This window comes from Ambystoma mexicanum, chromosome 7p, assembly GCF_040938575.1.
Source record: "Ambystoma mexicanum isolate Mex_15411 chromosome 7p, UKY_AmexF1_1, whole genome shotgun sequence".
NCBI lineage: Eukaryota > Metazoa > Chordata > Amphibia > Caudata > Ambystomatidae > Ambystoma > Ambystoma mexicanum.
The window spans coordinates 448,016,131-448,037,185 of record NC_090939.1 but is presented as its reverse complement, the minus strand read 5'-3'; the positions used below and the strand labels follow the sequence as shown (position 1 = coordinate 448,037,185).

Genomic DNA, 21,055 nt, shown 5'->3' with positions numbered 1-21,055 from the left:
AGGCTTGATGCATGGAACACTCATTTCTTCTCAGCTGTCTTCAGACCATGTTTGGAGCTACGTCTTCTTTACACTACTGGTTTATCTTGATCTTGGAACTCTCATTTGGACTCCTTCGGATTACCCTTTTGTACCTTTGCTTGGAACTGCTTACCTGTTGCTGGATTTCTGGATCGACCCTCATTTGTCTTCGGATCATCCCTTGGTACTTTGTTGAACTTCTATGCCATTTCCCTTCTGGGATTCAAGCTTCGCCTTCAGCTCTGCAGGTGGCTTATCCTGTATCCACGCTTGCCTGCTGTCCTCTTTTCCAGGGACTGCCTCATCTGAGTCTCGAACCTCCCTCCTAGGTTTCCTGGGTTTTCCAAACACCGGATAGGTAAGAATATTCAGATCCTTTGGTTCTTGTGAGATATTGTAATTGCCTGGTACTTAACCTCGTTCTTTTTGCAGCAGCATCGGTGTTCCTGAGGTTCCGTGGATCCGGGAAGTAACATCTCCCACCTGTGGCCCCAAAGGTCGCACAGCGGGTTTCTTTTGGTTCCCCTGTGCGTCACTTGGGGATGGAGGTCTCAACGGTCTACACGACACTCAAGTCAGAACAAGCACCCACCGGCATGTGCCAAGTCTGGATAGGGGATCTTGGGCTTGTGGCATTCCATTCAATCACCAAAGGTTAGTGGTCGGACTGTCCCAGGTATTCCGCGTTGCATATCTCTGTTATCTGTTCCGACCCTGCAAAGAAGTAATCGATTCTAGTATGGAGGTCAGTAATAGGAATGAGTAATAGGAATAGTCTCCAGTGGCAGGATGCAATTCCCTCCAGACATCTATCAGGTCTAGGTCAATTATTGCTGCATTTAAAGGTATAGTGGCTGGGGTGGTCCCCCATCGGGGGGGAAGGATCTGTCCACTGCTGTGTCCCTTACAAAGTTAAAGTCTCTGCCCCATAAGAAGAAGTCCTTGCGTCTTGACGCAGCAGTGCTGCTTATGGCGTGTACATGAGCTGGGATGTTATGGTTCGGGAAATGCAAATTCCCTATGCAAATTTCCCTTTCTTCTAGGTAGCTTTGCAAGATTACGTTCTGTCCTTCTTTGCCCCTCTCCATGTCTAGTAGTTGGAATGGTAGTGAAATGTCTATCCAGATGTGCACCCCCAGCCCCCAAGCAAATGTGGAATATTGGGCCCCATATCCTGTTCCACCGCAGCAATTCAGAATAGTTTCCTCATCATCTGCTAGCAGATGTGTCTCCTGAATCAGTGCTTTGGATATTCTGTTACGTTTCAGAAAGGATTTCACTCTATTTCTACAGAGATAAGTCCCCATCCCTCTCACATTCCAGGTTATTATTGTAATTGGGGCCATAGATGAGAAACCACACCAGCTAGGATGCCACCGCCACCATGCCAGAGCATCGCAGCCATCTTGTACCAAAGAGGAACCGGCAATGCTTGCTCGTCAGCGGCGTGGCAAGCTGCACATGCCACGTGAGGGGGGCAGACTTTGCATACCCCTTCCAAGTCCCCACGCCCCATTTGTCGCAACACTTTAAGAGCCATAGTGCAAGGAGTTACCAGAAGAAAGATAAGAGAAACAACAGAATGGTGAAACATTTCCCACAGAGGTATATTGCTTGGGTATACCGGAACTACCAAGGCCAAATTCGGCCATCGGGTAGTCGGGAGCCAGCAACGGGCCATTTCCCATTATCAACTTGAGGTGGGCAGATAGGAATGGCATAAGACTGAGTTCTTCGCTCCTGCTGAACAAAAGGATACTGTTGAAGCGATTTCAGCTACAATTGCAGCTGAGAGTATGATGGGTCTGTGAGTTGTGTGGCGACCAAACTCCGGACACTCCAAAGTGGTATCTTAAACCCTACCAGGACATTAAGCTTTAGCAGGGCATCAAAGTGACAACGGGCTTAGAGAAAGTAGTTGGGTCCAGGTATTGGTTCAGGTATCATTGTCGATCTTGCTAGCCAAGTTGTTATGTTCCAACCACATAGTGGTTGCCGCAGGACTTTAAGGAAATGCGACCTATTGTTGTAGATGATCTTCAGTCTGGCGGGGTACATAAGCATATATTTAATACCCAGTTGTCAGAGCCTTGCTTTTATCGGCACAAAGTAGTTCCTGGTCCTCTGGACTGTAGGTGTATAGTCAGGGTATATCGCGATGCTGGAACTGTCTCTTTGTATGTCGCTGCCCTCTCTGGAGAATGTAAGGATAATTTCCCTGTCAAGGAAATTCAAAATCCTGGCAATGTTCGGCCTCGGGTGGGATCCAGGCAGAGGCCTTTTTTTAAGTGAGCGGTGAGCGCATTCAATGGTGAAGCCTTGTGAGAGGTTGCCAGGTCCAATTTCTTGCAGCAACATATTCTCAATGTAGGTCGTTGGATCCGGACCCTCTGCTCCCAAGGCTCAGCACGGCGGGATCTGCCCTCGGCATCTTCAGCCCGTGACTCTGATGCGCGGTTCGCATTTCAAGCTCCTTAGCACGTGCCACCAGGTCTTTGGTGGTGTCAGTCGACTCTTTCAGCCCCAGTTCGACGGTTGTGACCCTCTCAGCCAATTGCCTGACATCTTGACGGAGAAGCTGGATGTCAACCTTTATCTCGTCAATTGTGGTTTCGAGAGATGATCTAAGAGCAGCAATTGCGGCCCGAACTTGGTCCTCATGGGGGTTTTCTACCTGGGTAGGTGGCTCAACATGCACGCCATCTTCAGTCTGGGTGGCTTTGCGTTGTTTCCTTTGTCTGGCAAATGAGTCCATGATCGATAGTTTTCCCTGTGTAAGGGTAATATGTGCCTGTAAACGCTAGATTCCAATGGCTGGTTTGGATGTTTACTCCTGTGTCTGTACAGTTTTTGTTGCCAGCTAGGCTGGAGGGGCTTTGCTTCTGTGTTGTCCGCGCTTCAGAGCTGGACCCACAGTGCCCCCACTTTGGTGAAATTGGTGTATAGGTACAGATGAGCAAGTAGGCACTTGGAGGGAGATAGCCAGGTGTGTCCCCCCCCCCCTCGGTGAAGAGGCCCAGAGAGGCCCGGCGGCAGCCCCTATTTTTACTTAAAGGTGCAGGCTGCTAAGTAGGGAGAGCCACCTGTGTCATCCGAAAGTAAGTGAACGGTGTTGACAAGAGAGCGCGGCTGGAGAGGATCACAATCTCGTGGGGGGTGACCAGACAGTACTTGTAGGTAATATGCGTGGGCAGCCACTCCAAGGCGTGTAGCACCATGAGGCAAGTGGTTGTTTAGTGTTGGAGCGAGTGGAAGCAGCACAGTACTATTCCAGTGTGCTCAGCGTGGTACCAGCCCGCCACTTGCATGTGTAGGTGTCGCAATCATTTCCTTTATAAACCCAGGTGTCCCAATGAGGGAAGGACAGTGGCCCCAGGTGGTTCATCCAGTTCCAGGTGGAGGTTGAGTGGGTGCCCCCCTGACCAGTCCTGGCACTGCCGCAACTGGGTGAACTCACACGACGGGGAAGGCAGTAAGAATCAGTGGGATCCTGCGGTGAGCAGCCAAGGCCAGACTGCGCCCGCTGCTAAAATTATGTGGGCAGTCCGTTCCACTGAGTACTGCTCCATGGGGCTGCAGATCTATGTATTCGATAGTGCCTCTCAAGTGGGGACAGGAATGTTTGAACCGGCGGTTCAGTCTTGGCAGGGGCCCCAGTTCGCAGATGTGTAGAAAGGCTTGGGTGAGGGTCGATTGAGCCACCGCTCCGCGGGTATGTGCAGAAAATCCCACAGTTTCAAATGCTCATAACGTGGGGGTGGGGACTTCCCCGCTCCTGCTCACCTAAGATCCCTGTGGGTAGGTGTGTGACGTTTGTTCTGCTCCTCTATCCGGGTTGCTCTGCTGCATCAGGGGACTGTAGGCCCGTCTAGCGAGCTGCTAAGACCCAGCGCCTCAAGGGTCTCCTGGGGTCGCCATTTTGCGAAACAGAGGCTGGCGGTCGCTCGTCAGAGTTCTGTGGATTGCCGGTCCGATTATTGTCAGTTAAGTGCCGGTTAGGTGGGCGCCACATTCCCCTTTCAGTAAGTGCAGTCTGCAGCAAAAATAAAGCATTTTATGTTGCTGCATCAAGGATCGATCAGGATCTCAGCAGGAGCAACTGGAAGACCAGACCTCACTGCATTTACTCAGGCCACACCCTGACGTCTACTATCAAAGCGGCAAAAGCACTGGTGATCCTGGCCAGGTATGACCAGGAGCGGTGGTACAAGCCGGGCCCGATTCTGGAGTTCCTCCCAGACAATAACAGGATGGAGACAATCTCTCTTTTCCAAAAGGGGAAAGTTGTGTCTGATCACGCCCTTACAGTAGTGTTGGACGTCGCCGACACAGGGTTCCGGCAGATGGGGAACGGTGTCTGCCTTCGTCGACAAGGCTGGATGAAGGCCACAAATTTCCGGCAGGAAGTCCACGCAAAGGTGTTGGACATGCCCTTCGACAGGGAGAATTTATTTGGGAAGGTCTTTAATGAGTCCCTCTGGCCATAAAGGCGGATACGGAGACGGCCCGTTCCTTGGGCATTCTGCAACAGCAGTGCTCTTCTTTTTGCTCCTTCAGGGCAAAGCTGGGAAGGTCTTATAAAGGTTTCTCCTCTTTGTCCCGCCAGCCTTCCAGATCCATGGCCCAGGAAGGTTACAGAGGCCGTTCCCAGGCCTACGGTAGCAGAGGACATCGTCTCCCGCAGGGCAGGGCAGGACGCCGGCTTTGAAACAGACCTTTACTGGTCAGGACGTCGGTCCCCCATACATGCAACCCGGTGGGCGGCCGGCTAACGAGGTTCGTCAGCGAGTGGAAGAAGATCACCGCCGACAAGTGGGTGCTGGACGCTCTCACCCAAGGACACACTCTGGAGTTTCAAAGCAGGTGTCCACGGATCCCTCTGGTGTCCAGGAGCAGCACATGCTGTGAAAAGGAGCGATAGAGCTAGTTCTCCAACGGCTCAGGGGCTCCGGAGTCTATTCCAGATACTTTCTGGTCAGAAAGAAGACGGGGGGGCTGGAGGCCCAACCTAGAACTGCAACGTCTCAACAAATATTTAAAGTCCCAAAGGTTCAGGATGGTCACGTTGAAGCACATGCTCGGCCAACTGGAGGAAGGAGATTTCTTGACGTTGCTGGACTTGGAGGACACCTATTTCCACATCCCCATTCACAAGAAACATCGAAAGTTTCTGTGTTTCATAGTGCAGGGCCAGCACTACCAGTTCAAGGCCCTACCTTTTGTACTGAAGTCGGTCGCCATCATATTCACAAAATGCCTGGCACCGGTGGCAGCCCATCTACGTCTGCGGGGTCTACACGTATACCCATACCTTGACGACTGGCTCATGCGGGCCCGCTTACGGGAGCTGGCCATCGTACACACCGAGATGACAGTCCAGCTACTGACGGATCTGGGATTCTCCATCAACTATCCGAAGTCCTGTTTGACACCATCACAGAACGCACTGTTCCTAGGAGCCAGACTCAATACAGTGCCCTGCCAGGCATCCCCTTTCGGAGGAGAGGGTAGCAGCCATCCAAGGGAAGGTGCAGCGGCTGTTCTCGATGAAGACGGCGACGGTGCAAACCATCAAGTTGTTGCTAGGCATGATGTTGTCCTGCATCTACCTCATACTGCGCTGCAGGTTGCAAATGTGAGCTTTTCAGGAGTTCCTGGACGCTCACTGGGTACAGGTGTCCTGAAGCTTCGTGGACAAGATCCTGCTCAACGAGGCGTTCTGTTGGGCGACACAGTGGTGGGGCGTCTGCTCCAACATTGCCTGGGGTTTCAAAACCCTCCATACCAGGAGACAGTCACCACAGACACTTCTCTGGAAGGCTGGGTAGCCCACACTGGACGTCTGCACGCCAGAGAACTGTGGCTGCCGGAGGAGAAGGATCTCCATATCAACATTCTAGAGCTACGGGGAGTGTTCTGGGCCCTCAAGTCGTTCCTTCTGTCTCTTTATTTATTTTATTTTATTCGAATTTGTAGAGCGCGCAGCAGCCCTAAGACATCGTAGCGCTTGTTACAGAGAGTGGCAATCTTTGTTACAGAGTTAAACACTAATACTTTACAGACAATGGCCTCATTACGACCCTGCCAGTCCTGAAAGAACGGTGGTGGTAAAACCGCCACCACCATTCTTTCCGGACCGGCTGATTAAGAGTCCTGCAGGCGGGAGGTGTATGGGGCTCCATGGGAATGGGGACTTACACAATTCCGCCTCCATGAATCACAGAGGCGGAATGGTAATTGGAGTCTGGCGGCAACCTTCGGTTTTTCCGGCTTGGTTATTGCCGGACTCGTAATGAGGCCCACTGTAATATTTACATACAGTATATATATAATTGCAGTTGAGGTGATTAGGAGAAGAAAGAAAGTGTAAGGATAGAGAGAAAGGTTAGTTAGCACAGGACATTTTGAGGTTTTTGCGGAAAGCAGGGAGGGAGGTTTCAGCGCTGAGTGTGGTGGCTAGCCAGTTCCATAGTTTCGGGGCTATGTAGGAGAATCTAATCCCTCCTGCTTTGGCTCTGCGGACGTGAGGGATATGGAGTTGATTTAGGTACTGCATTCTTGTGGGACGCATGAAGATGTTCTGGATATGGATTCTGTTAGGTATGATGGTGCTGTGTGGTTGATGCATTTGTCAGTGATGGTGAGGATTTCGAGTATGATGCGGTATTTGATAGGGAGCTACTGTGCTGTTTGTCTGGCTTGAGAGATGCGGACTCGTCTAGGGATGCTTAGTGCTCTTCTGAGGGCATTGTTTTGTGTAGTGTGGAGTCTGCTTAGGTTTTTCGTGGATCTGCCTGCTAGGAGGGCATTACAATAATCTAATTTTGAGCCTATAGTTGTTCTAGCTATTGCGAGGCAGTTAGATTTAGAGAGGTAGGGTTTTATGGCATTTATGAGTTTGGTGCTGTATGCTGAGGCAGATGTGATGGCACTGACTTGTTTGTTCATTGATAGCGTAGCATCAATGCACACGCCTAGTGTCTTGACAGATGACCAGACTGGGATGATTGAGTTGTCAATGTTGAAATTGGAGTATTGGAGGTCAAGTTTGGCTAGGGTGGCTTTTAATCCGAGGATAAGAATTTCTGTCTTATCCTCATTTAGGCATAAGCCATTGGCTGCCATCCAAGCTTGGATTGTGGAGTAAATTTTATGTAATGTGGTGGAATCTTGCTCGTAAAACCCAGACAGTGGTAAGAGTACTTGTGTATCGTCAGCCTAATTAGTATATGCTATACCCAGTGAATCAAGTAGGTCGAAGAGGGGCTTGGTAAAAAGGATGTATAGAGTCGGGGCTGTGCAAGAGTCTTGAGGGACTCGATGGTGGTGGGGTCCACATTAGCTATGTTGGAGAATACCTTCATTGCTCTGCCCTCAAGGAGGGAGGTGATCCAGGTGGTTGCTTTTTTGGAGAAATGGGCTGAGGGGCAAGGTCTCTGAAGGGCAAGGTGGTGAGGATCATCACGGACAACACCACCACCATGTTCTACATCAGGAAACCGGGTGCACTCGATCCCCAGTGCTCTCCAAGGAGGCACAGGACTTGTGGCACTGGGACGCCAGACGAGAGCTGTTCCTTGTCCCTCTTCACCTAGCGGCACTCAAGAACACCATTGCAGACTCCCTCAGCAGGGAATTGCGCTCCTGCCATGAGTGGGAACTTCGGCAGGACCAGGTGGACCGCATCTTCGCCAAGTGGGGCATGCCCCAGATTAATCTGTTTGTGACAACTGCGAACTCCAAATGCCAGAGGTTTGCCAGCAGATTCCACGAACCAAGGAGCCTGGGCGACGCGTTCTCCTTCCTGTGGGAAGGGATGTCTCTGTACGTGTTCCCTCTATTGCCTCTCCTGCTACGAGTCATCAACACACTCAAACAGTGCCAATGCAGGATGTTGCTCATCGCCTCGCGAGGCAGATTTGGTATCAGGACCTACTTGGACCTATCAGCGTCGCCACCGGTCAAGCTGCTGGTGGTTCTGGATCTTCTCACCAGAGAAGGAGGCGCAATCCTTCATCACGACCCAGGATCGCTGAACCTGAGGGCTTGGCTCCTGCAGCCCTAAAGTTTGGAGGATATGATTTACCTGCAGACTGCAGAGAGGTCCTCGCCAAGGCCAGGGCATCAACGACTTAGAAGTCCTACGGTCACAAGTGGAAGCGTTTCGCTACGTGGTGCCGGTCTCAGAAGATTGCCCCTCTGAGGGTCACGGCCCTGTAGATCCTTCCGTACTTGCTATCCTTTGACAAGGCTGGACTGGCACACACCTCTATCAAAGTACATCTGGCGGCGATATCCCGCTACACCAGGTCTCCAGGAAGATCTGCATTTTGGTCCCACCGACTCGTCAAGGAATTTCTCAAGGGACTTTTTCGATCTTTCCCACCGGTGAAGGCTCAATGTGGTTTTGACAAGGCTCATAGGGGCCCCTTTTGAGCCTATGCATAAGGCCAAACTCAAGTTCCTCTCGTGTAAAACGGCTTTCCTTGTGGCCATCACCTCTGCCAGGAGGGTAGAGGAGATCCAGGCCCTATCCTGCAAGCAACCATACCTGACTTTCCACGATTCGAGGGTGGTTCTGTGGACGCACCTCTCTTTTAAGCTGAAGGTTCAGTCGGAATTCCACCCCAACGAGCCTTTGGTGTTACCTGTTTTTTATCTGAAGCCTTCGTCACCAGCTGAAAGAGCCTTGCACCCGCTGGATGTTGCTTGTGCCCTGAAGTTCTACGCAGAACTCATGAAGAGTTTTCAGAAGACTTCACAACTGTTTTTGAACTTTGGTCCTGTGAACATGGGATGGTCTTGTCCAAGGCTTCCATCTGAAGGTGGCAATCTGGCTGCATCATGCACTGTCATCGGTCGGTGAACTGACCGCTGCCTGGCCGTCTGAGAGCCCACTCCACCAGAGCGATCAATAGGACGACGGTGTTCCTGTCTGGTGTGCCCCTGCCGGACATCTGCCGGGCAGCTACGTGGAGGTCCACGCACACCTTTGCAAAGTTCTACTGCGTCGACAGGGATTCCTGGGAGGAATCCAGAGTCGGCCAAGCAGTACTGGACAACTTGTTCGCTTGAGGTGAGTCTGTTCCAGAGGTAAGAGTTAATTGCTTCTGTTGAGCCTTGCCACCTTCTGTGGTTGTGTAATGTGGTACTGCTATGTATTCGTTATTCATGAGCATGCAAATCCATGCCGGACCCCATGCTGGTGAAGGAACAAGTTACTTACCTGTAACTATTGTTCTCCAGCATGGGTCTGCCATGTATTCACATGCGAACCCTCCCTCCGACCCTTCTGCGGCGGCTTTTGGTCATAATGCCGCTTTACGTGCTTACCAAATCCAAAGATGGCTGCCAGAGGAGGGGCTTAGGGAGAGGACTTTCATTGGGTGGGGGCAGTATGACCCAGAGGAGAGTGATTGGTTTAAAGGAGAAATACAGTTTATAAGTGAAAGTGAAACAGTTTTTCTTTTACAAAGGATTCACAGCCTGACGACAGGGAATATTCATGAGCATGTGAATCAATGCCAGACCCATGCTGGAGAACAATAGTTACAGTTAAGTAACTTGTTCCTTATCATGCTTGCTTTAACACAGATAAAGGAAACATGATAAGTGTTATGTACAGAAAGTATCTGGCAGCAATCAGGGCATACCACTTGATTTATTCATTTTTGCATTTATCTCAAATAATGACATGCTAGTGTCCTTTGACGATCCATTAATCAATCAGCTCTTCAGGGGACTTGTCCATGTGTTCCCCCAACATGCCATCCTATTGTGAACTGGGATGTGAATATAGTCTTTTCAGCTCTGACTCTCAAACCTTTGAGCCAATGGAGTCATTTGACTTACGTCTGGTTACATAGAAAACAGCTTTCCTGGTGGCAATTACATCAGCCCATCTTATCAGCGAACTACAGGCTGTCCATGTGTTCCCCCAACATGACATCCTATTGTGAACTGGGATCTGAATATAGTCTTTACAGCTCTCACGGACAAGCCCTTTGAGCCAAAGGAGTCATTTCTCATGCATATCAAGTACAGGGCAGGATTCCTCCTCAAAGCCGGCATACACACATGACAAGAGCAGAGAGCATGTCAGTGGCCTTCCAATGTCATGTGCACTGGGAGACCATATGCAAAGCAGCAACATAGGTCTTGCCTTCAGCTTTCTAGAAACATTCTGTGCTGGACTCCTGCTCCAGTGCGGATGCCAAATTCGGACAAGCTGTCTTAAGGAATATCTTTGCAACAATGTACATTCCATCCTCCCTGAAATAGAATAGTGCTTTCTACTCTTCCATTATTAAAGAGCAACAGGGGCGGGATGTAGGAGTAAGGAAAAACTACTAACTGTAGTAGCTATTGTGTTCCTAGTTCAATATCCCCTTTCCGCCTCACGCCCACCCTCCATCCCCCTAAAACTAGTTATGTCGTCCTGGTCCTCTCTGTGGTTCAGGGAGTTGCCCGGGAGGTGATAAATAGGATGTGGTCACGCTACGCACATGTGGCCCAGATCTGCTCTCTGAATACTTATATGGGAAGTCCTCTTGTGCTTGCTATGGCTCTGGTCCCATCCTGCTCTGATGGAACTCCCATGAGTATGGAGGAAAGGCGACATAAGACTAGAAGTACAGTAGTCACTACAGTGAGTAACATTTCCAAACTTTAATATTAATTTGTTGCTAAATGCACTTGCAGCTGGGATTCTTGAAAAGGGCATCCAACCCTCTTCACAAAACCTGGATGGCATTTTTAAATTAAAAAAATTCTCATGACCGGGAGACAGGAGCCAATTCTGTGACATTCCCGTAAAAACCAGGACGTACGGTCACCTTACAGAAAGGCCAGGAAGACTCTGCCCTCTGAGGCACCAAAGGACACTCCCTGTGGCTCGGCGGACTGCCAGAAAACCAGGTCCTCGTAGAGGCTGAAATATCATTGCAGGAGCTGGACATCTTCCGGTTGAGCAATTCCAGATCTTCTCCCTCCTTGAGACTGAACAGTCAGGCCTGAACTATGTGCACCGCATTCATGCAAGCCCCACGAACCCTGCAAAACTAGCAACTGCCAGTTAATGGCAGAGGTTTTTGCTTTGCTTGGACATTACCTTTGATACACCATACCACTCACACTCTAAGAGACATTATGAAATTTGTGTTTCCTTATATTTTAGTTACAATTCACCAGGGCATCCTGCAATTTTTGAATAACTGTCTTTCCCTGTTTGTTATTTTGGCCCAGCACTGTACTTTGTGTAAATAAACTACATTAAACTTTAAGGTAAGTGAATTTGGTCTGTTAATCCCTGTCACCTACGGACACTATCAATTTCCTGTTCAATTATTGGGGCAATTAGTGGCCCTTGTTGGTAGTCACTATGACTTATTGGCCAAAGAGTTGAGCCATCGCATTGTTCTTGAATTTTTCACTCCCTGCTCTGCTTCTGAGCAACATGATGTGGTTTCGATTAGTCCATTGCTTTACTCTTTGTGTGAGCAGTTTCTCATGCTTCTTTGTGTTTTTCTGATATTTCTGCCATAGAAAGAACATCTATCCCTCTGCCTTCCGTGTGTGGAACTTGTTTAATTTGTATTTGTCACTATTTACCTTATCTAAGGCATATTTCATCCCATGTTTCTTATGTTGAGTTTCTTTTGTCTTCTACTAATTTGTCTTCTTTATTTTCATTTTTGTTACATGACCTATAATTTATCCCCTGACACATTCCTTTCGCGCTTGCCAGGTGATCGGCCCTTCTTTAATAGTATTCACATTTATCAGCCCAAATTCTCTTCAGTTGCAAGTTTTCAGCAGAAGTCTTTGTGTTAAGTAATTTCATGTCCCTTCTCCTTGATAGTCTTCTCACTTATACATACTACAGACAACAATAATCTATCTCAGAGCACCTCCTAGTCTTCCCTACATCCCCCTTATTGCTCCACCCAGCTTGTGCCACTCATCAGATACACATCACCCCCCCTGGCAGACAGGGAGAAATCCCTCCGCAGACCTGAGCTGCAAATCTAACCACTTGCAGCCAAGTCATACTCACCCTATGCAGTTCTTTATAGAATGTTTACTTTATTTTTCAATTCTTGTAAAGTGTTCAATTACCCGTAGAGTTGTGTGTGGTAAGTAAAATCATATAATAAAATAGATCTACCTATGCAATTGCATCAATTATATTCAGTTTTATCTTCTACTCTCTGCAGATCACATGTATTTATTTGAAGGTAAAGACTATTCTAAGGAACCAAGTACTAGAGACAAAGACGCATTTGATCAACTGCTAGATCTTCAAAAGGTACTTCTGGAAGACACAGACAAAAAGGGAAGAGCCCTTCGATCAAAGGTAAAATGGTGTTTCTCTTTTGAAAAATATGGTTATGAAAATCTTTTGATCTTCGTCCATGCAGTAAGACTGAGTTTTACAAACAGTTACGTTAAACAATAAAGTACTCCCTAGAGACAGGTTCACCAGTATTTCCTGTCCTGATAGCACATGGATTATCTTCTGTACCACATATCTGGCAAGTTTTGGGAGCATCAGCATGTATTGTCTGCAAAGACCTCCTAATGTGATAGGAAACTTAAATGTAAAGGTTTATAGCGATAATGTATCATCATCTGTTTGATGAGCCGTGGGACGGTATGGCAACGTACCAGTCAGTGGAGTATTTGGATCTTTATTGCCTGGAGTTCTCATGCACGTAGTCATGAGGACTACCTCTTGAATTGATACAAGACCATCCTTCCTCCCCACCAGCTGTATTTACGTGATCAATCGACTTTCGGACAGCCAGAGCAATTAGGAAATCGTAAAGGTACGCTCTGAAGTGAGTTCCTTAACCTGAAGTACAATAATTTTGCCATTGATGGTAGCTCCCCCCAATTAACTGAAATGTTCTAAAGTCTTGAAGGAACCATCCCAGAGGATCTCACTAAATATGATATCAACTACCTAACAGATGATTTCTAAATACCTTCTCAGACACAAGGAGAATCTTAGCAATCTTCAGTGTGACATATGGGCAACATAGCCCAGAATTAGCAGCAAGCATTTTCAAGCCTCACTAGCACACAGAACAATGGCAATCTCTATGGGGTTCACTGAGTTACCCAAAACATATGAGAGGTAGGGAGTCAACTAAATAAATATGTATTTATTCATTGTCAATGTTTGAATGTTCAGGTTTGTTAAAAATTGATGGTAATTTACCAGGTGGTACCTCTCAATATCTGGGAGGCCAAGACTACAGTTGTCAAGTGGGGGCATTTCTCCTAATCCTCACCTGACCTCAAGCCTGTTTCCCGGGTATTAACTTGCCTTCTGTTACCAGTCATTGCCCGGCTCTCATCCAACCTGCAAAGTACCATCTGTCAACAAAAATGGTTCCCACTTGCTCCATTTTTGTACTAATTCATAGCATTGTCCAAATTCCTTAAACTCTAATTCAGCCTGGGTTTTCAGCTGCCATTTTAGCAAAGAATATTATGTAGTTTGCAAATGGTGGCAAAATCACGCCATGCAATTATCTGCACTCCTGTATCTGGATGTGTCTGAAAAAAACAAGAATGGGGTTCAACAGATACATCAAACACTAAGGTAAACAGCAGCCATCCCTGCATGGTCCCTATGAGCAGCTAAAACTTTTGGGAGGCCTCTCTGTTGGTTATAATCCTTGCCACCAGCTGTGAATAAAGCATTGTTGCCATGGATATTGTGCCAGGGTCTGTAAACTCATCCTCTCATGAGGGGATGAGGACCGCCTCTCAGCCTGTGACCACACCCAGTCCTACTGCGGAGGGGAAGGTGGCTGTTAAGAGGGTCCCAATCCCTGCCCCATTTTATAGTGCTAGTATGCTTGTGCACAGTGTCAATGTCAATCACCCCATATAGACATTAGACTCACCTGTGACAGAAACGTAGAACATCTGTAGAGGAGGCAGAATAATGGTGTTGCGGAGAGGGGAGAGTAATAGTGAGTAAGATCTGTGGCTAGAAGTAAGCAGTGAAGAGAGGGATCGAGGAAAATCAGGAGGACAGGAAAGGTAGTGCAAGGGTAGATGGCAGAGATGGTGGGCGAAGTAGGAGGGAGGAGGGTAGGGGGGAGTTAAGGGAATATTATAGTGATCAATATAAAAATAAAAAAAACATCAACTGTCTCTGGGGGTTGGTCTGTTATTGTGGCCATATAAAATAAGCACCCATTCACACTTTGTGTGACCTTGAATTCACTAATCAATGCCCTAAATACACGAAGTGCTTTTGTGATTTAAACCAACTTTATTGGATAAACAGTTTTATTACCTAAGTCAAGTAAAACATCCAATCTTAAAAAAAACAATCTTAAATTCTTTGTAACGTACATCCTGAGCAAGTCTGTAGTTATTTAAGGAGGGCTGATAGAATAAACAGGAACATATTTTGAAACAGAGGATGATCAGAAGGGAGAAAGAACCTGCAATATAGAGTATAGGGGGAAGACATTTAGTAATGACACTTACTACTAAATATGTACGCAATACGTTCACCACTATACAGTTGTTGAGCAGAAAGTCCTGTTTTCTCACTTATATTAGCCCACCTGAATTTATGTTAACTTTTTGTATGTTTTGATTAATTATTGACACCATTTGAGCTCTTTTAATAAGCAGCTAATTCCTAGTTTTGTTGGGATGATCACATCCCTATGTGCTTAGCTGTTTCTCCAAGTTCCCTTTCCTTACCTGGTAAAGCAAAGTGACAAGCACTGTGGGAAGTAATTCTCACAAAGGGCTCAAGCTACAGAGGAGTAATATACTTCTATTATTAGGGATCCTGTAACTTTCTAGTATATAACCCATACTTTAACCTTGTGCATTGGATAAATCCAAGGAGGAATATTCTGTTTTGTCTTGGCAACATCCCAAGATTCCAGTGGCTTTCATCCCTAACCTCACATTCTTGCAAATAAACTGACCTTTCAATGGATTTCATTCTCCTTCATATTACTCATCAGATGGATATCTTTCTAGCGTCAGCTGCTGAGAATTTTTTTTTGACAGGGGCCGTAGTACAACTCGACATCAACTGACGACTCCTCTTGACTCGACCGTGCCACTTCTTGATTCCGTACGTAACGTCAGCCCTATATATATATATATATATATATATATATATATTTATTATGTCTCTATGCCCCTGTACCTCAGTTCCATTTTTCTGTGCGCTCAGCATGCTGCTTTTCTGTACGTTCTCGTGAGAGAAATTTTAATTTGAAGTTCATTGAAATGTCAAGCCCTAAGGCTTTGGGTTTGAAATGTTGTCAGGAATGCAACTCCAAAATGTTGATCACCAACCTGCATAGCATCTGCCTGTCATATGGGGGAAGATCACAAAATCGAGGAGTGCGGTTCCTGTCAGCAAATGAACCCAAAGTCCCTTAGAGAGCAATCAGCGATATTGGTGCTTGCGTGGCCTCTATCGAAGTCCCCGGCGCGCTCGACCTTCAGGTCGTCTGCTAAGACTTCAAAGCCCCCCGAAAAAAGAACAGGCAGTGTAAGAAGGTGAAGAAACGTTCACCCTATCAAAGCCATTTGTCATCCTCATCCTTCCACAAATAAGAGACGCGATTGACGCATACACGACTCAGATTGGTTGGAGGAATGCAGTAAGATAGGCCCGGAACCCGATCACATTGAGGGAAGAGTGGGAGGCGTTTATGGAGCAAATTCTCCAGGTTTTCCAAAAAGCTGCTCTGATAAATCCAGCAATGTCATCACTTCTTCTTTATTGAAACACTCTTCCCATGTGGTCACCTGCTACCTGATCCCAACCTTGGGAGTGGCTGTCCGAGGGATGACCACATGGGAGGAGAGGACCCTCATGGGAGGGAAGTAGACTCTATTCTATTTGATTTTTGTAAAGCGCTAACTCGCCCGCAGTCCTCGGAGCACTGACTGACAATACGGAACAGATAAAACAGTGAGCATATAATATTAAAGTGGATCAAGATGCTGTTAGATCCATGTTTCCAGTGGGCGGGTCAGGGAGGGTGATGCAAACACCTCCACCATCAAAGAATCTGGTTTTGATGGACTTTCTAAATTGAACATATGACGGCAGTTGCCTGAGAGAAAAAGAGAGGTCCTTCTAGACCTTTGGGCCCCATGCATTGAACCTGAGTTACCTATACGTTTTTAATTTAAGTTAATACAATCTTGTAGGTACAGAGGTGCAGTACAACAAGGCACGTATAGACGAGGCAGTAGGCCTTAAACAGAATTCTTTGAGCAACAGGGAGACAATGAAGCTTCCTCCGGACGTTAGTCACATGGTCTCTTCGACCTACACCCAAACAGCCCTAAATGCTCCATTTTTGATAGTTTGCAGTTTCTTTATGTTCGTAGTTGTGGTACCTTTCAATAATCCATTAGAATAATCCAGCTTCTAATTGATAGTCGCAGTGGCTATTAAGGCTTGATTTGCTTCTGAGAGATGGGGTCTAATCTGCCATAGCAGATGAATAGTAAAGGTGCAGCTGGAGCTTATGCGCGCGACATCATGTTTGTCAAAAATAAGTTTGTGGTCAAAGACTACTCCTAAGGTCTTGACATGGCTAGAGACCTGGACAGTGGCCCCTCCAACTTGAAAGGCTCCAAATGGAGGGTCAAGAGACTTAAGCTGAGCCACCCTGCCCACAATCAGAATGTTGTCTTTTTGCCGTAAAGTGCAATGAAGTCATCTGTCATCCAGGTCTTAATGGCATCAAAGACTCTGGAGACCAACAGGGAGTCTGCCTCATAGGAACCTGTGAGTTCCAGGACATTCTGCGTGTCATCAGCATAGTTTGCATAATTAACTCCCATACTGTCCCAAGAGATTGAAGAAAAGCTTGGAATAGATGTTATAAAGTAGTGGAGACATGCTAGAGCCCTGAGGCACTCCACAGTCAAGGACCGCCTCCTCTGACTTAAACTCTCCATGGACTACCCTGGGCCCCATGGGTCCCAAAAAGGATCTAAACCAATCAATGGCTGGTTTGGAGCATCTGCCCACCTCAATGAGCCTGTCCGCCAACCTCCCATGATCAACAAGATCAAATGTGCAGACCGGTCCAACAACAGCAGCATAGCTACTCTACCTGGGTCTACTATCCCAGATAACATTGATTTAATGTCTATAAGTGCAGTCTCTGTGCCATGATTTTTCCGTAAGACGGATTGTCTACTAGACAGGATACCTTTCTCCTCATTGAAAATGTTGTATTGTGAACAGGCAATTTTGTCTATAATCTTTAGAATAAATGGCACATTCGTTATGGGGTTGTAATTTATGGGATCCTGCGGATCTAACCCTTCCTTTTTTAAAAGGGGGGTGTTCCAGACTTCTTTAGTACCTTCAGGAACTACCCCTTCGCGGAAGGAGCGATTTATGATAGATGTAACAGGAGTAGCTATACTTGAAAAGTATTTTATAAACATAGTTGCTAGGAATATATCACCCTTCAACAATTAACAATGTTTCCTCTACTGTAACCTGCCTAAAGGAAAAAACCTCATCTTTATGTATCTCCTTGCTTCTAACGATCAGGATTTCTGCAGCAGAGGCAGTACAAATCTCAGGGTGATCAGAGAAATTTGACGCTATCATCCCTTGATGTTGTTTGACCTTAAGCGTGAGACAGTCGTGAATTTTTTGACACCATTTATCATTCACCTGCAGTGGAGGTTCCTGGGTTTTCCCCTTTAACGATGCTAAAATATTGAAGAGCTCTCTGGCGCATGATCTAGCTCCCAAAATACAGTCCTCCAATGTTACTTTTTTAGCTCCCAAAATAACATTCTTGTACTGTTTGGCTGCCTCTTTATAGAGGGCCAAAGTATTTTTGTTGGGAAAAAGCAGCCTCTTTCGGCAGCTCGTTTAGTTTGTCAAGCTGCTAGGACATCAGAAGAAAACCAGTGACTTGCACTTGAGTGTATATCCTTTCTTTCGTAACTGGCTTTGAGTGGCACTAACTTGCCAAGGCCTGATTAAGGGTATTGCACAGTTGAGTATAGGAGTCTAGTGAGCTAATTTCCTCAATTGCTGGGAGTAAAGGTATACATACACGAGTAAATGCCTCATGGGTGACATTGCTGGTACATCTACGCATGGTAGATTTGGTACGTGCACAAACATTCTTTACCATAAAATCTGGTGTAAAAAGTGAAAATAAAATGGTAATCCGACCAGCAGCAGCTTTTAACCTCTATAGGTGAAATGAACTGGTTTCTGGACAGTATCCAATTTAACGTATTCCCACCTTGATGAGTGGCAGTAGTAACACATTGTTTAAAGTTCAAGTTAGCCATGAGATTCAAAATCGTGCCTGTCTCCAAATCAGTGGCATTATTAGCCTTTAAATTGAAATCTGCTGCCACTATGAATGGGGTTAGAGGTTTAATAAGAGGGCCTAAAAAAGCCAGAGGTTGCTCCCGAAAGTCTCGCAAGGCAACTGGTTGACGTTAGAAAATTAAGAGGCTGAGGGTATATGATATGATATGGCATTTATAACGCGCCTATACACAAGTGTTTCAAGGCGCGACGAGGCAAGGGAGGGGGAACAGAGGGAAGACAGACAACGATCTTACTAGGCCAGGTGTCATTCAGATTGCGCAAGTGCATGGGAAGGGGGAAGGGGAAACGTGCGTAGGGGGAAGGGGGAGGGGAAAGTGCAGTACATGGGATAATAGAATAAATAGGATAAATAAACAATATGACCAGCTGGTGGCAAGTACAAGGTAAGTGCAGACATAAGTGCTGGTATGGGGACTGTAGGGATACAGAAAACAGTCCCCAGGTGTGGGGGTTGCCAGGGAGGCAGTGCCGGTGTGCAACTGGCGGGGCCTGGGCCCCGAGATCGGAAGGGTGGCCAGGTAACCAGTGCAGTTTCATTTTCAGCCAGGAATTCAGCAGGGTAGAGGGGGAGAGAAAGCAGAAGCAAAGAGGAAGTTTTTAAGGTGCTTCAGGAACCGGAGATGGTTCTCCTCAAGTTTCAGGGAGGGCAGGGAGGTTGTTCCAGAGGGAGGCCCCAGGCGAAGAAAGAGATCTACCACCAACTTGTGCTTGGAGAAGCGACTGAAGCTAAGGGAGTTTGAGACGGATGAGCGAAGAGCTCGAGAAGGAAGATATTTAGGAAGAGACAGTTGAAGGTATTGAGGCCCCAGAAGGCCTTGTGGACAATGCAGAGGGTTTTGAACTTAATCCTCGCAGCCACTGGGAGCCAGTGCAGAGATATCAGTCCTGGAGAGATACGATCCCTGGGTTTGGGTCTAAGGACAAATCTCGCAGTTCTGTTCTGGATGAGTTGCAGAGGGTGGAGAGTAGAAGCAGGCAGATATAAAAAGAGGCTGTTACAATAATCCAGCCTAGAGAGAACCAGAGCTCTGGAGACCGTGAGCTTTTGGGGGAAGGAGAGGAAAGGAAGAATACCTCTGAGGAGGTGGAGCTGGTAGTGTGACTTCTTAGAGACGTCAGAGATGCGAGGAGAGAAGGAGAGTGTGTAGTCGAAGATAACCCCAAGGTTTTTAGCCTTGCAGGTGGGAGCAGGAAGAGGGCCAAGAGAGGCCGGCCAGAGAGTGGCAGGAAAAGAGGGAGCGAGTGTACCGATTAGGAGAATATCAGTCTTACTGGCATTAAGGCACATATCATTGGCGGCACACCACTCCTGAATTGCAGACAGACAGTCAGAGATGAGTGAAGGAGAGGAGGTGGCTGAAGGTAGCCTAAAAATGAGCTGCATGTCATCCGCATAGCACTGGAGGTTGGGGCAGAGATCGGCAATGCGGTGGGCAAGAAGTGCCAGGTATTGGTTGAACAGCCAGGGAGAGAGAGGTTAGACCCCTTGGAAACACCACAGGTAGAGATAGAGGAAGGACCCAAGTTGGACCTGGGAGGGTCGATCAGAGAAGATAGAAGTCTGCCACACCAGGGCCTGACTGGCGATACCCAGGTTATCACGGAGACGGTTGAGCAGGATGGCATGGTTGAAGAGAGATCAATCAAGATGAGGACACAGGGGGTGTTCATCAGGTCTTCACGGATGTTCAGGAGAGCCGTTTCCGTGCTTCTGGTAGCTCTGAAGCCAGACTGATGATCATGAAGACAACCAACCGATTCAGTGCTGAGCTTGAGCTGGGAGATGGCCAGCTTTTTCAGGAGTTTGCCCAGGAAAGGAGTGAGGGAGATTGGGTGATAGCTGGGCAGGACGGTTCGGCAGAGGGTTTCTTAAGAAGAGGGTGCACAAGGGAGTGCTTCAGGGGGGACGGAAAGACTCCAGTGGCGAAAGAGTGGCTGTAGAAGTCAGCCAGAGCAGGAGCCAGGGAGTCGATGTGGTCCTTGATAGCTTTGGAGGAACAGGGATGAACCTGTTTTGACGACACTTTCATAGATCAGACTTTTCTAGAAACCTTGTCTGGGGAGAACAGGGGAAATGCAAAGGAGGAGGGAGGAGAGGTGGCGGAAGAAGGGCCAGAGGAAGAGCAGGGAATCGATGGAGGAGGGGAAGAGCAAGCGAGAGAACAGGACAGAATGTCCTGAGCTTTAGAGATGAAATGAGATGCCAAAGCCGTGCAGAGGGGCTGGGAAGGGACAGGAGAGGTAGAGACTGCAGCAAGGATTGTCCAGTTCCTTGCAGATTTTAACGAGTTTGGCTGAGTTGTTAGATGCCGCAGAGACACAGGCTTGGATGTGAGCTCTCTTCTTGATGCGGACAGAGAGCTGCTATTGCCTTTGGAGCAGGCGGCATGCCAGTTTGTCATAGGATGTACCAGAAGCACGCCATTTCCTCTCCACCATCCTGCACTTGCATTTGAGGGTGACGAGGTCTGAGTCGTACCAGGAGTTGCACTTGACATTGGACTTCAAGCGGATCCTCATGACAGGGGCAAGTACGTTGAGAGTATCAGATATAGCAGAGTGGAACATGGAAAGGGCTGTGTCAGGGTGTGAGTCAGCCAGATGGGGAGGGGGGGGGGGTGAGAAAGTGGCGGCAAAAGCCTCAACTAA

At 47.5% G+C, this 21,055-nt stretch overlaps 1 protein-coding gene across 1 annotated transcript in view; it reads left to right on the top strand.

Annotated features, from left to right (window-relative positions):
* Positions 1-21,055, top strand: part of CHD1L (chromodomain helicase DNA binding protein 1 like) — a 1,245,724-nt gene that overhangs the window by 664,926 nt on the left and 559,743 nt on the right. Inside the window, exon 16 of the mRNA XM_069636461.1 lies at positions 12,237-12,376. Within this exon, the coding sequence (XP_069492562.1) occupies positions 12,237-12,376 (140 nt within the window). The remainder of the gene's footprint in view (positions 1-12,236; positions 12,377-21,055) is intronic.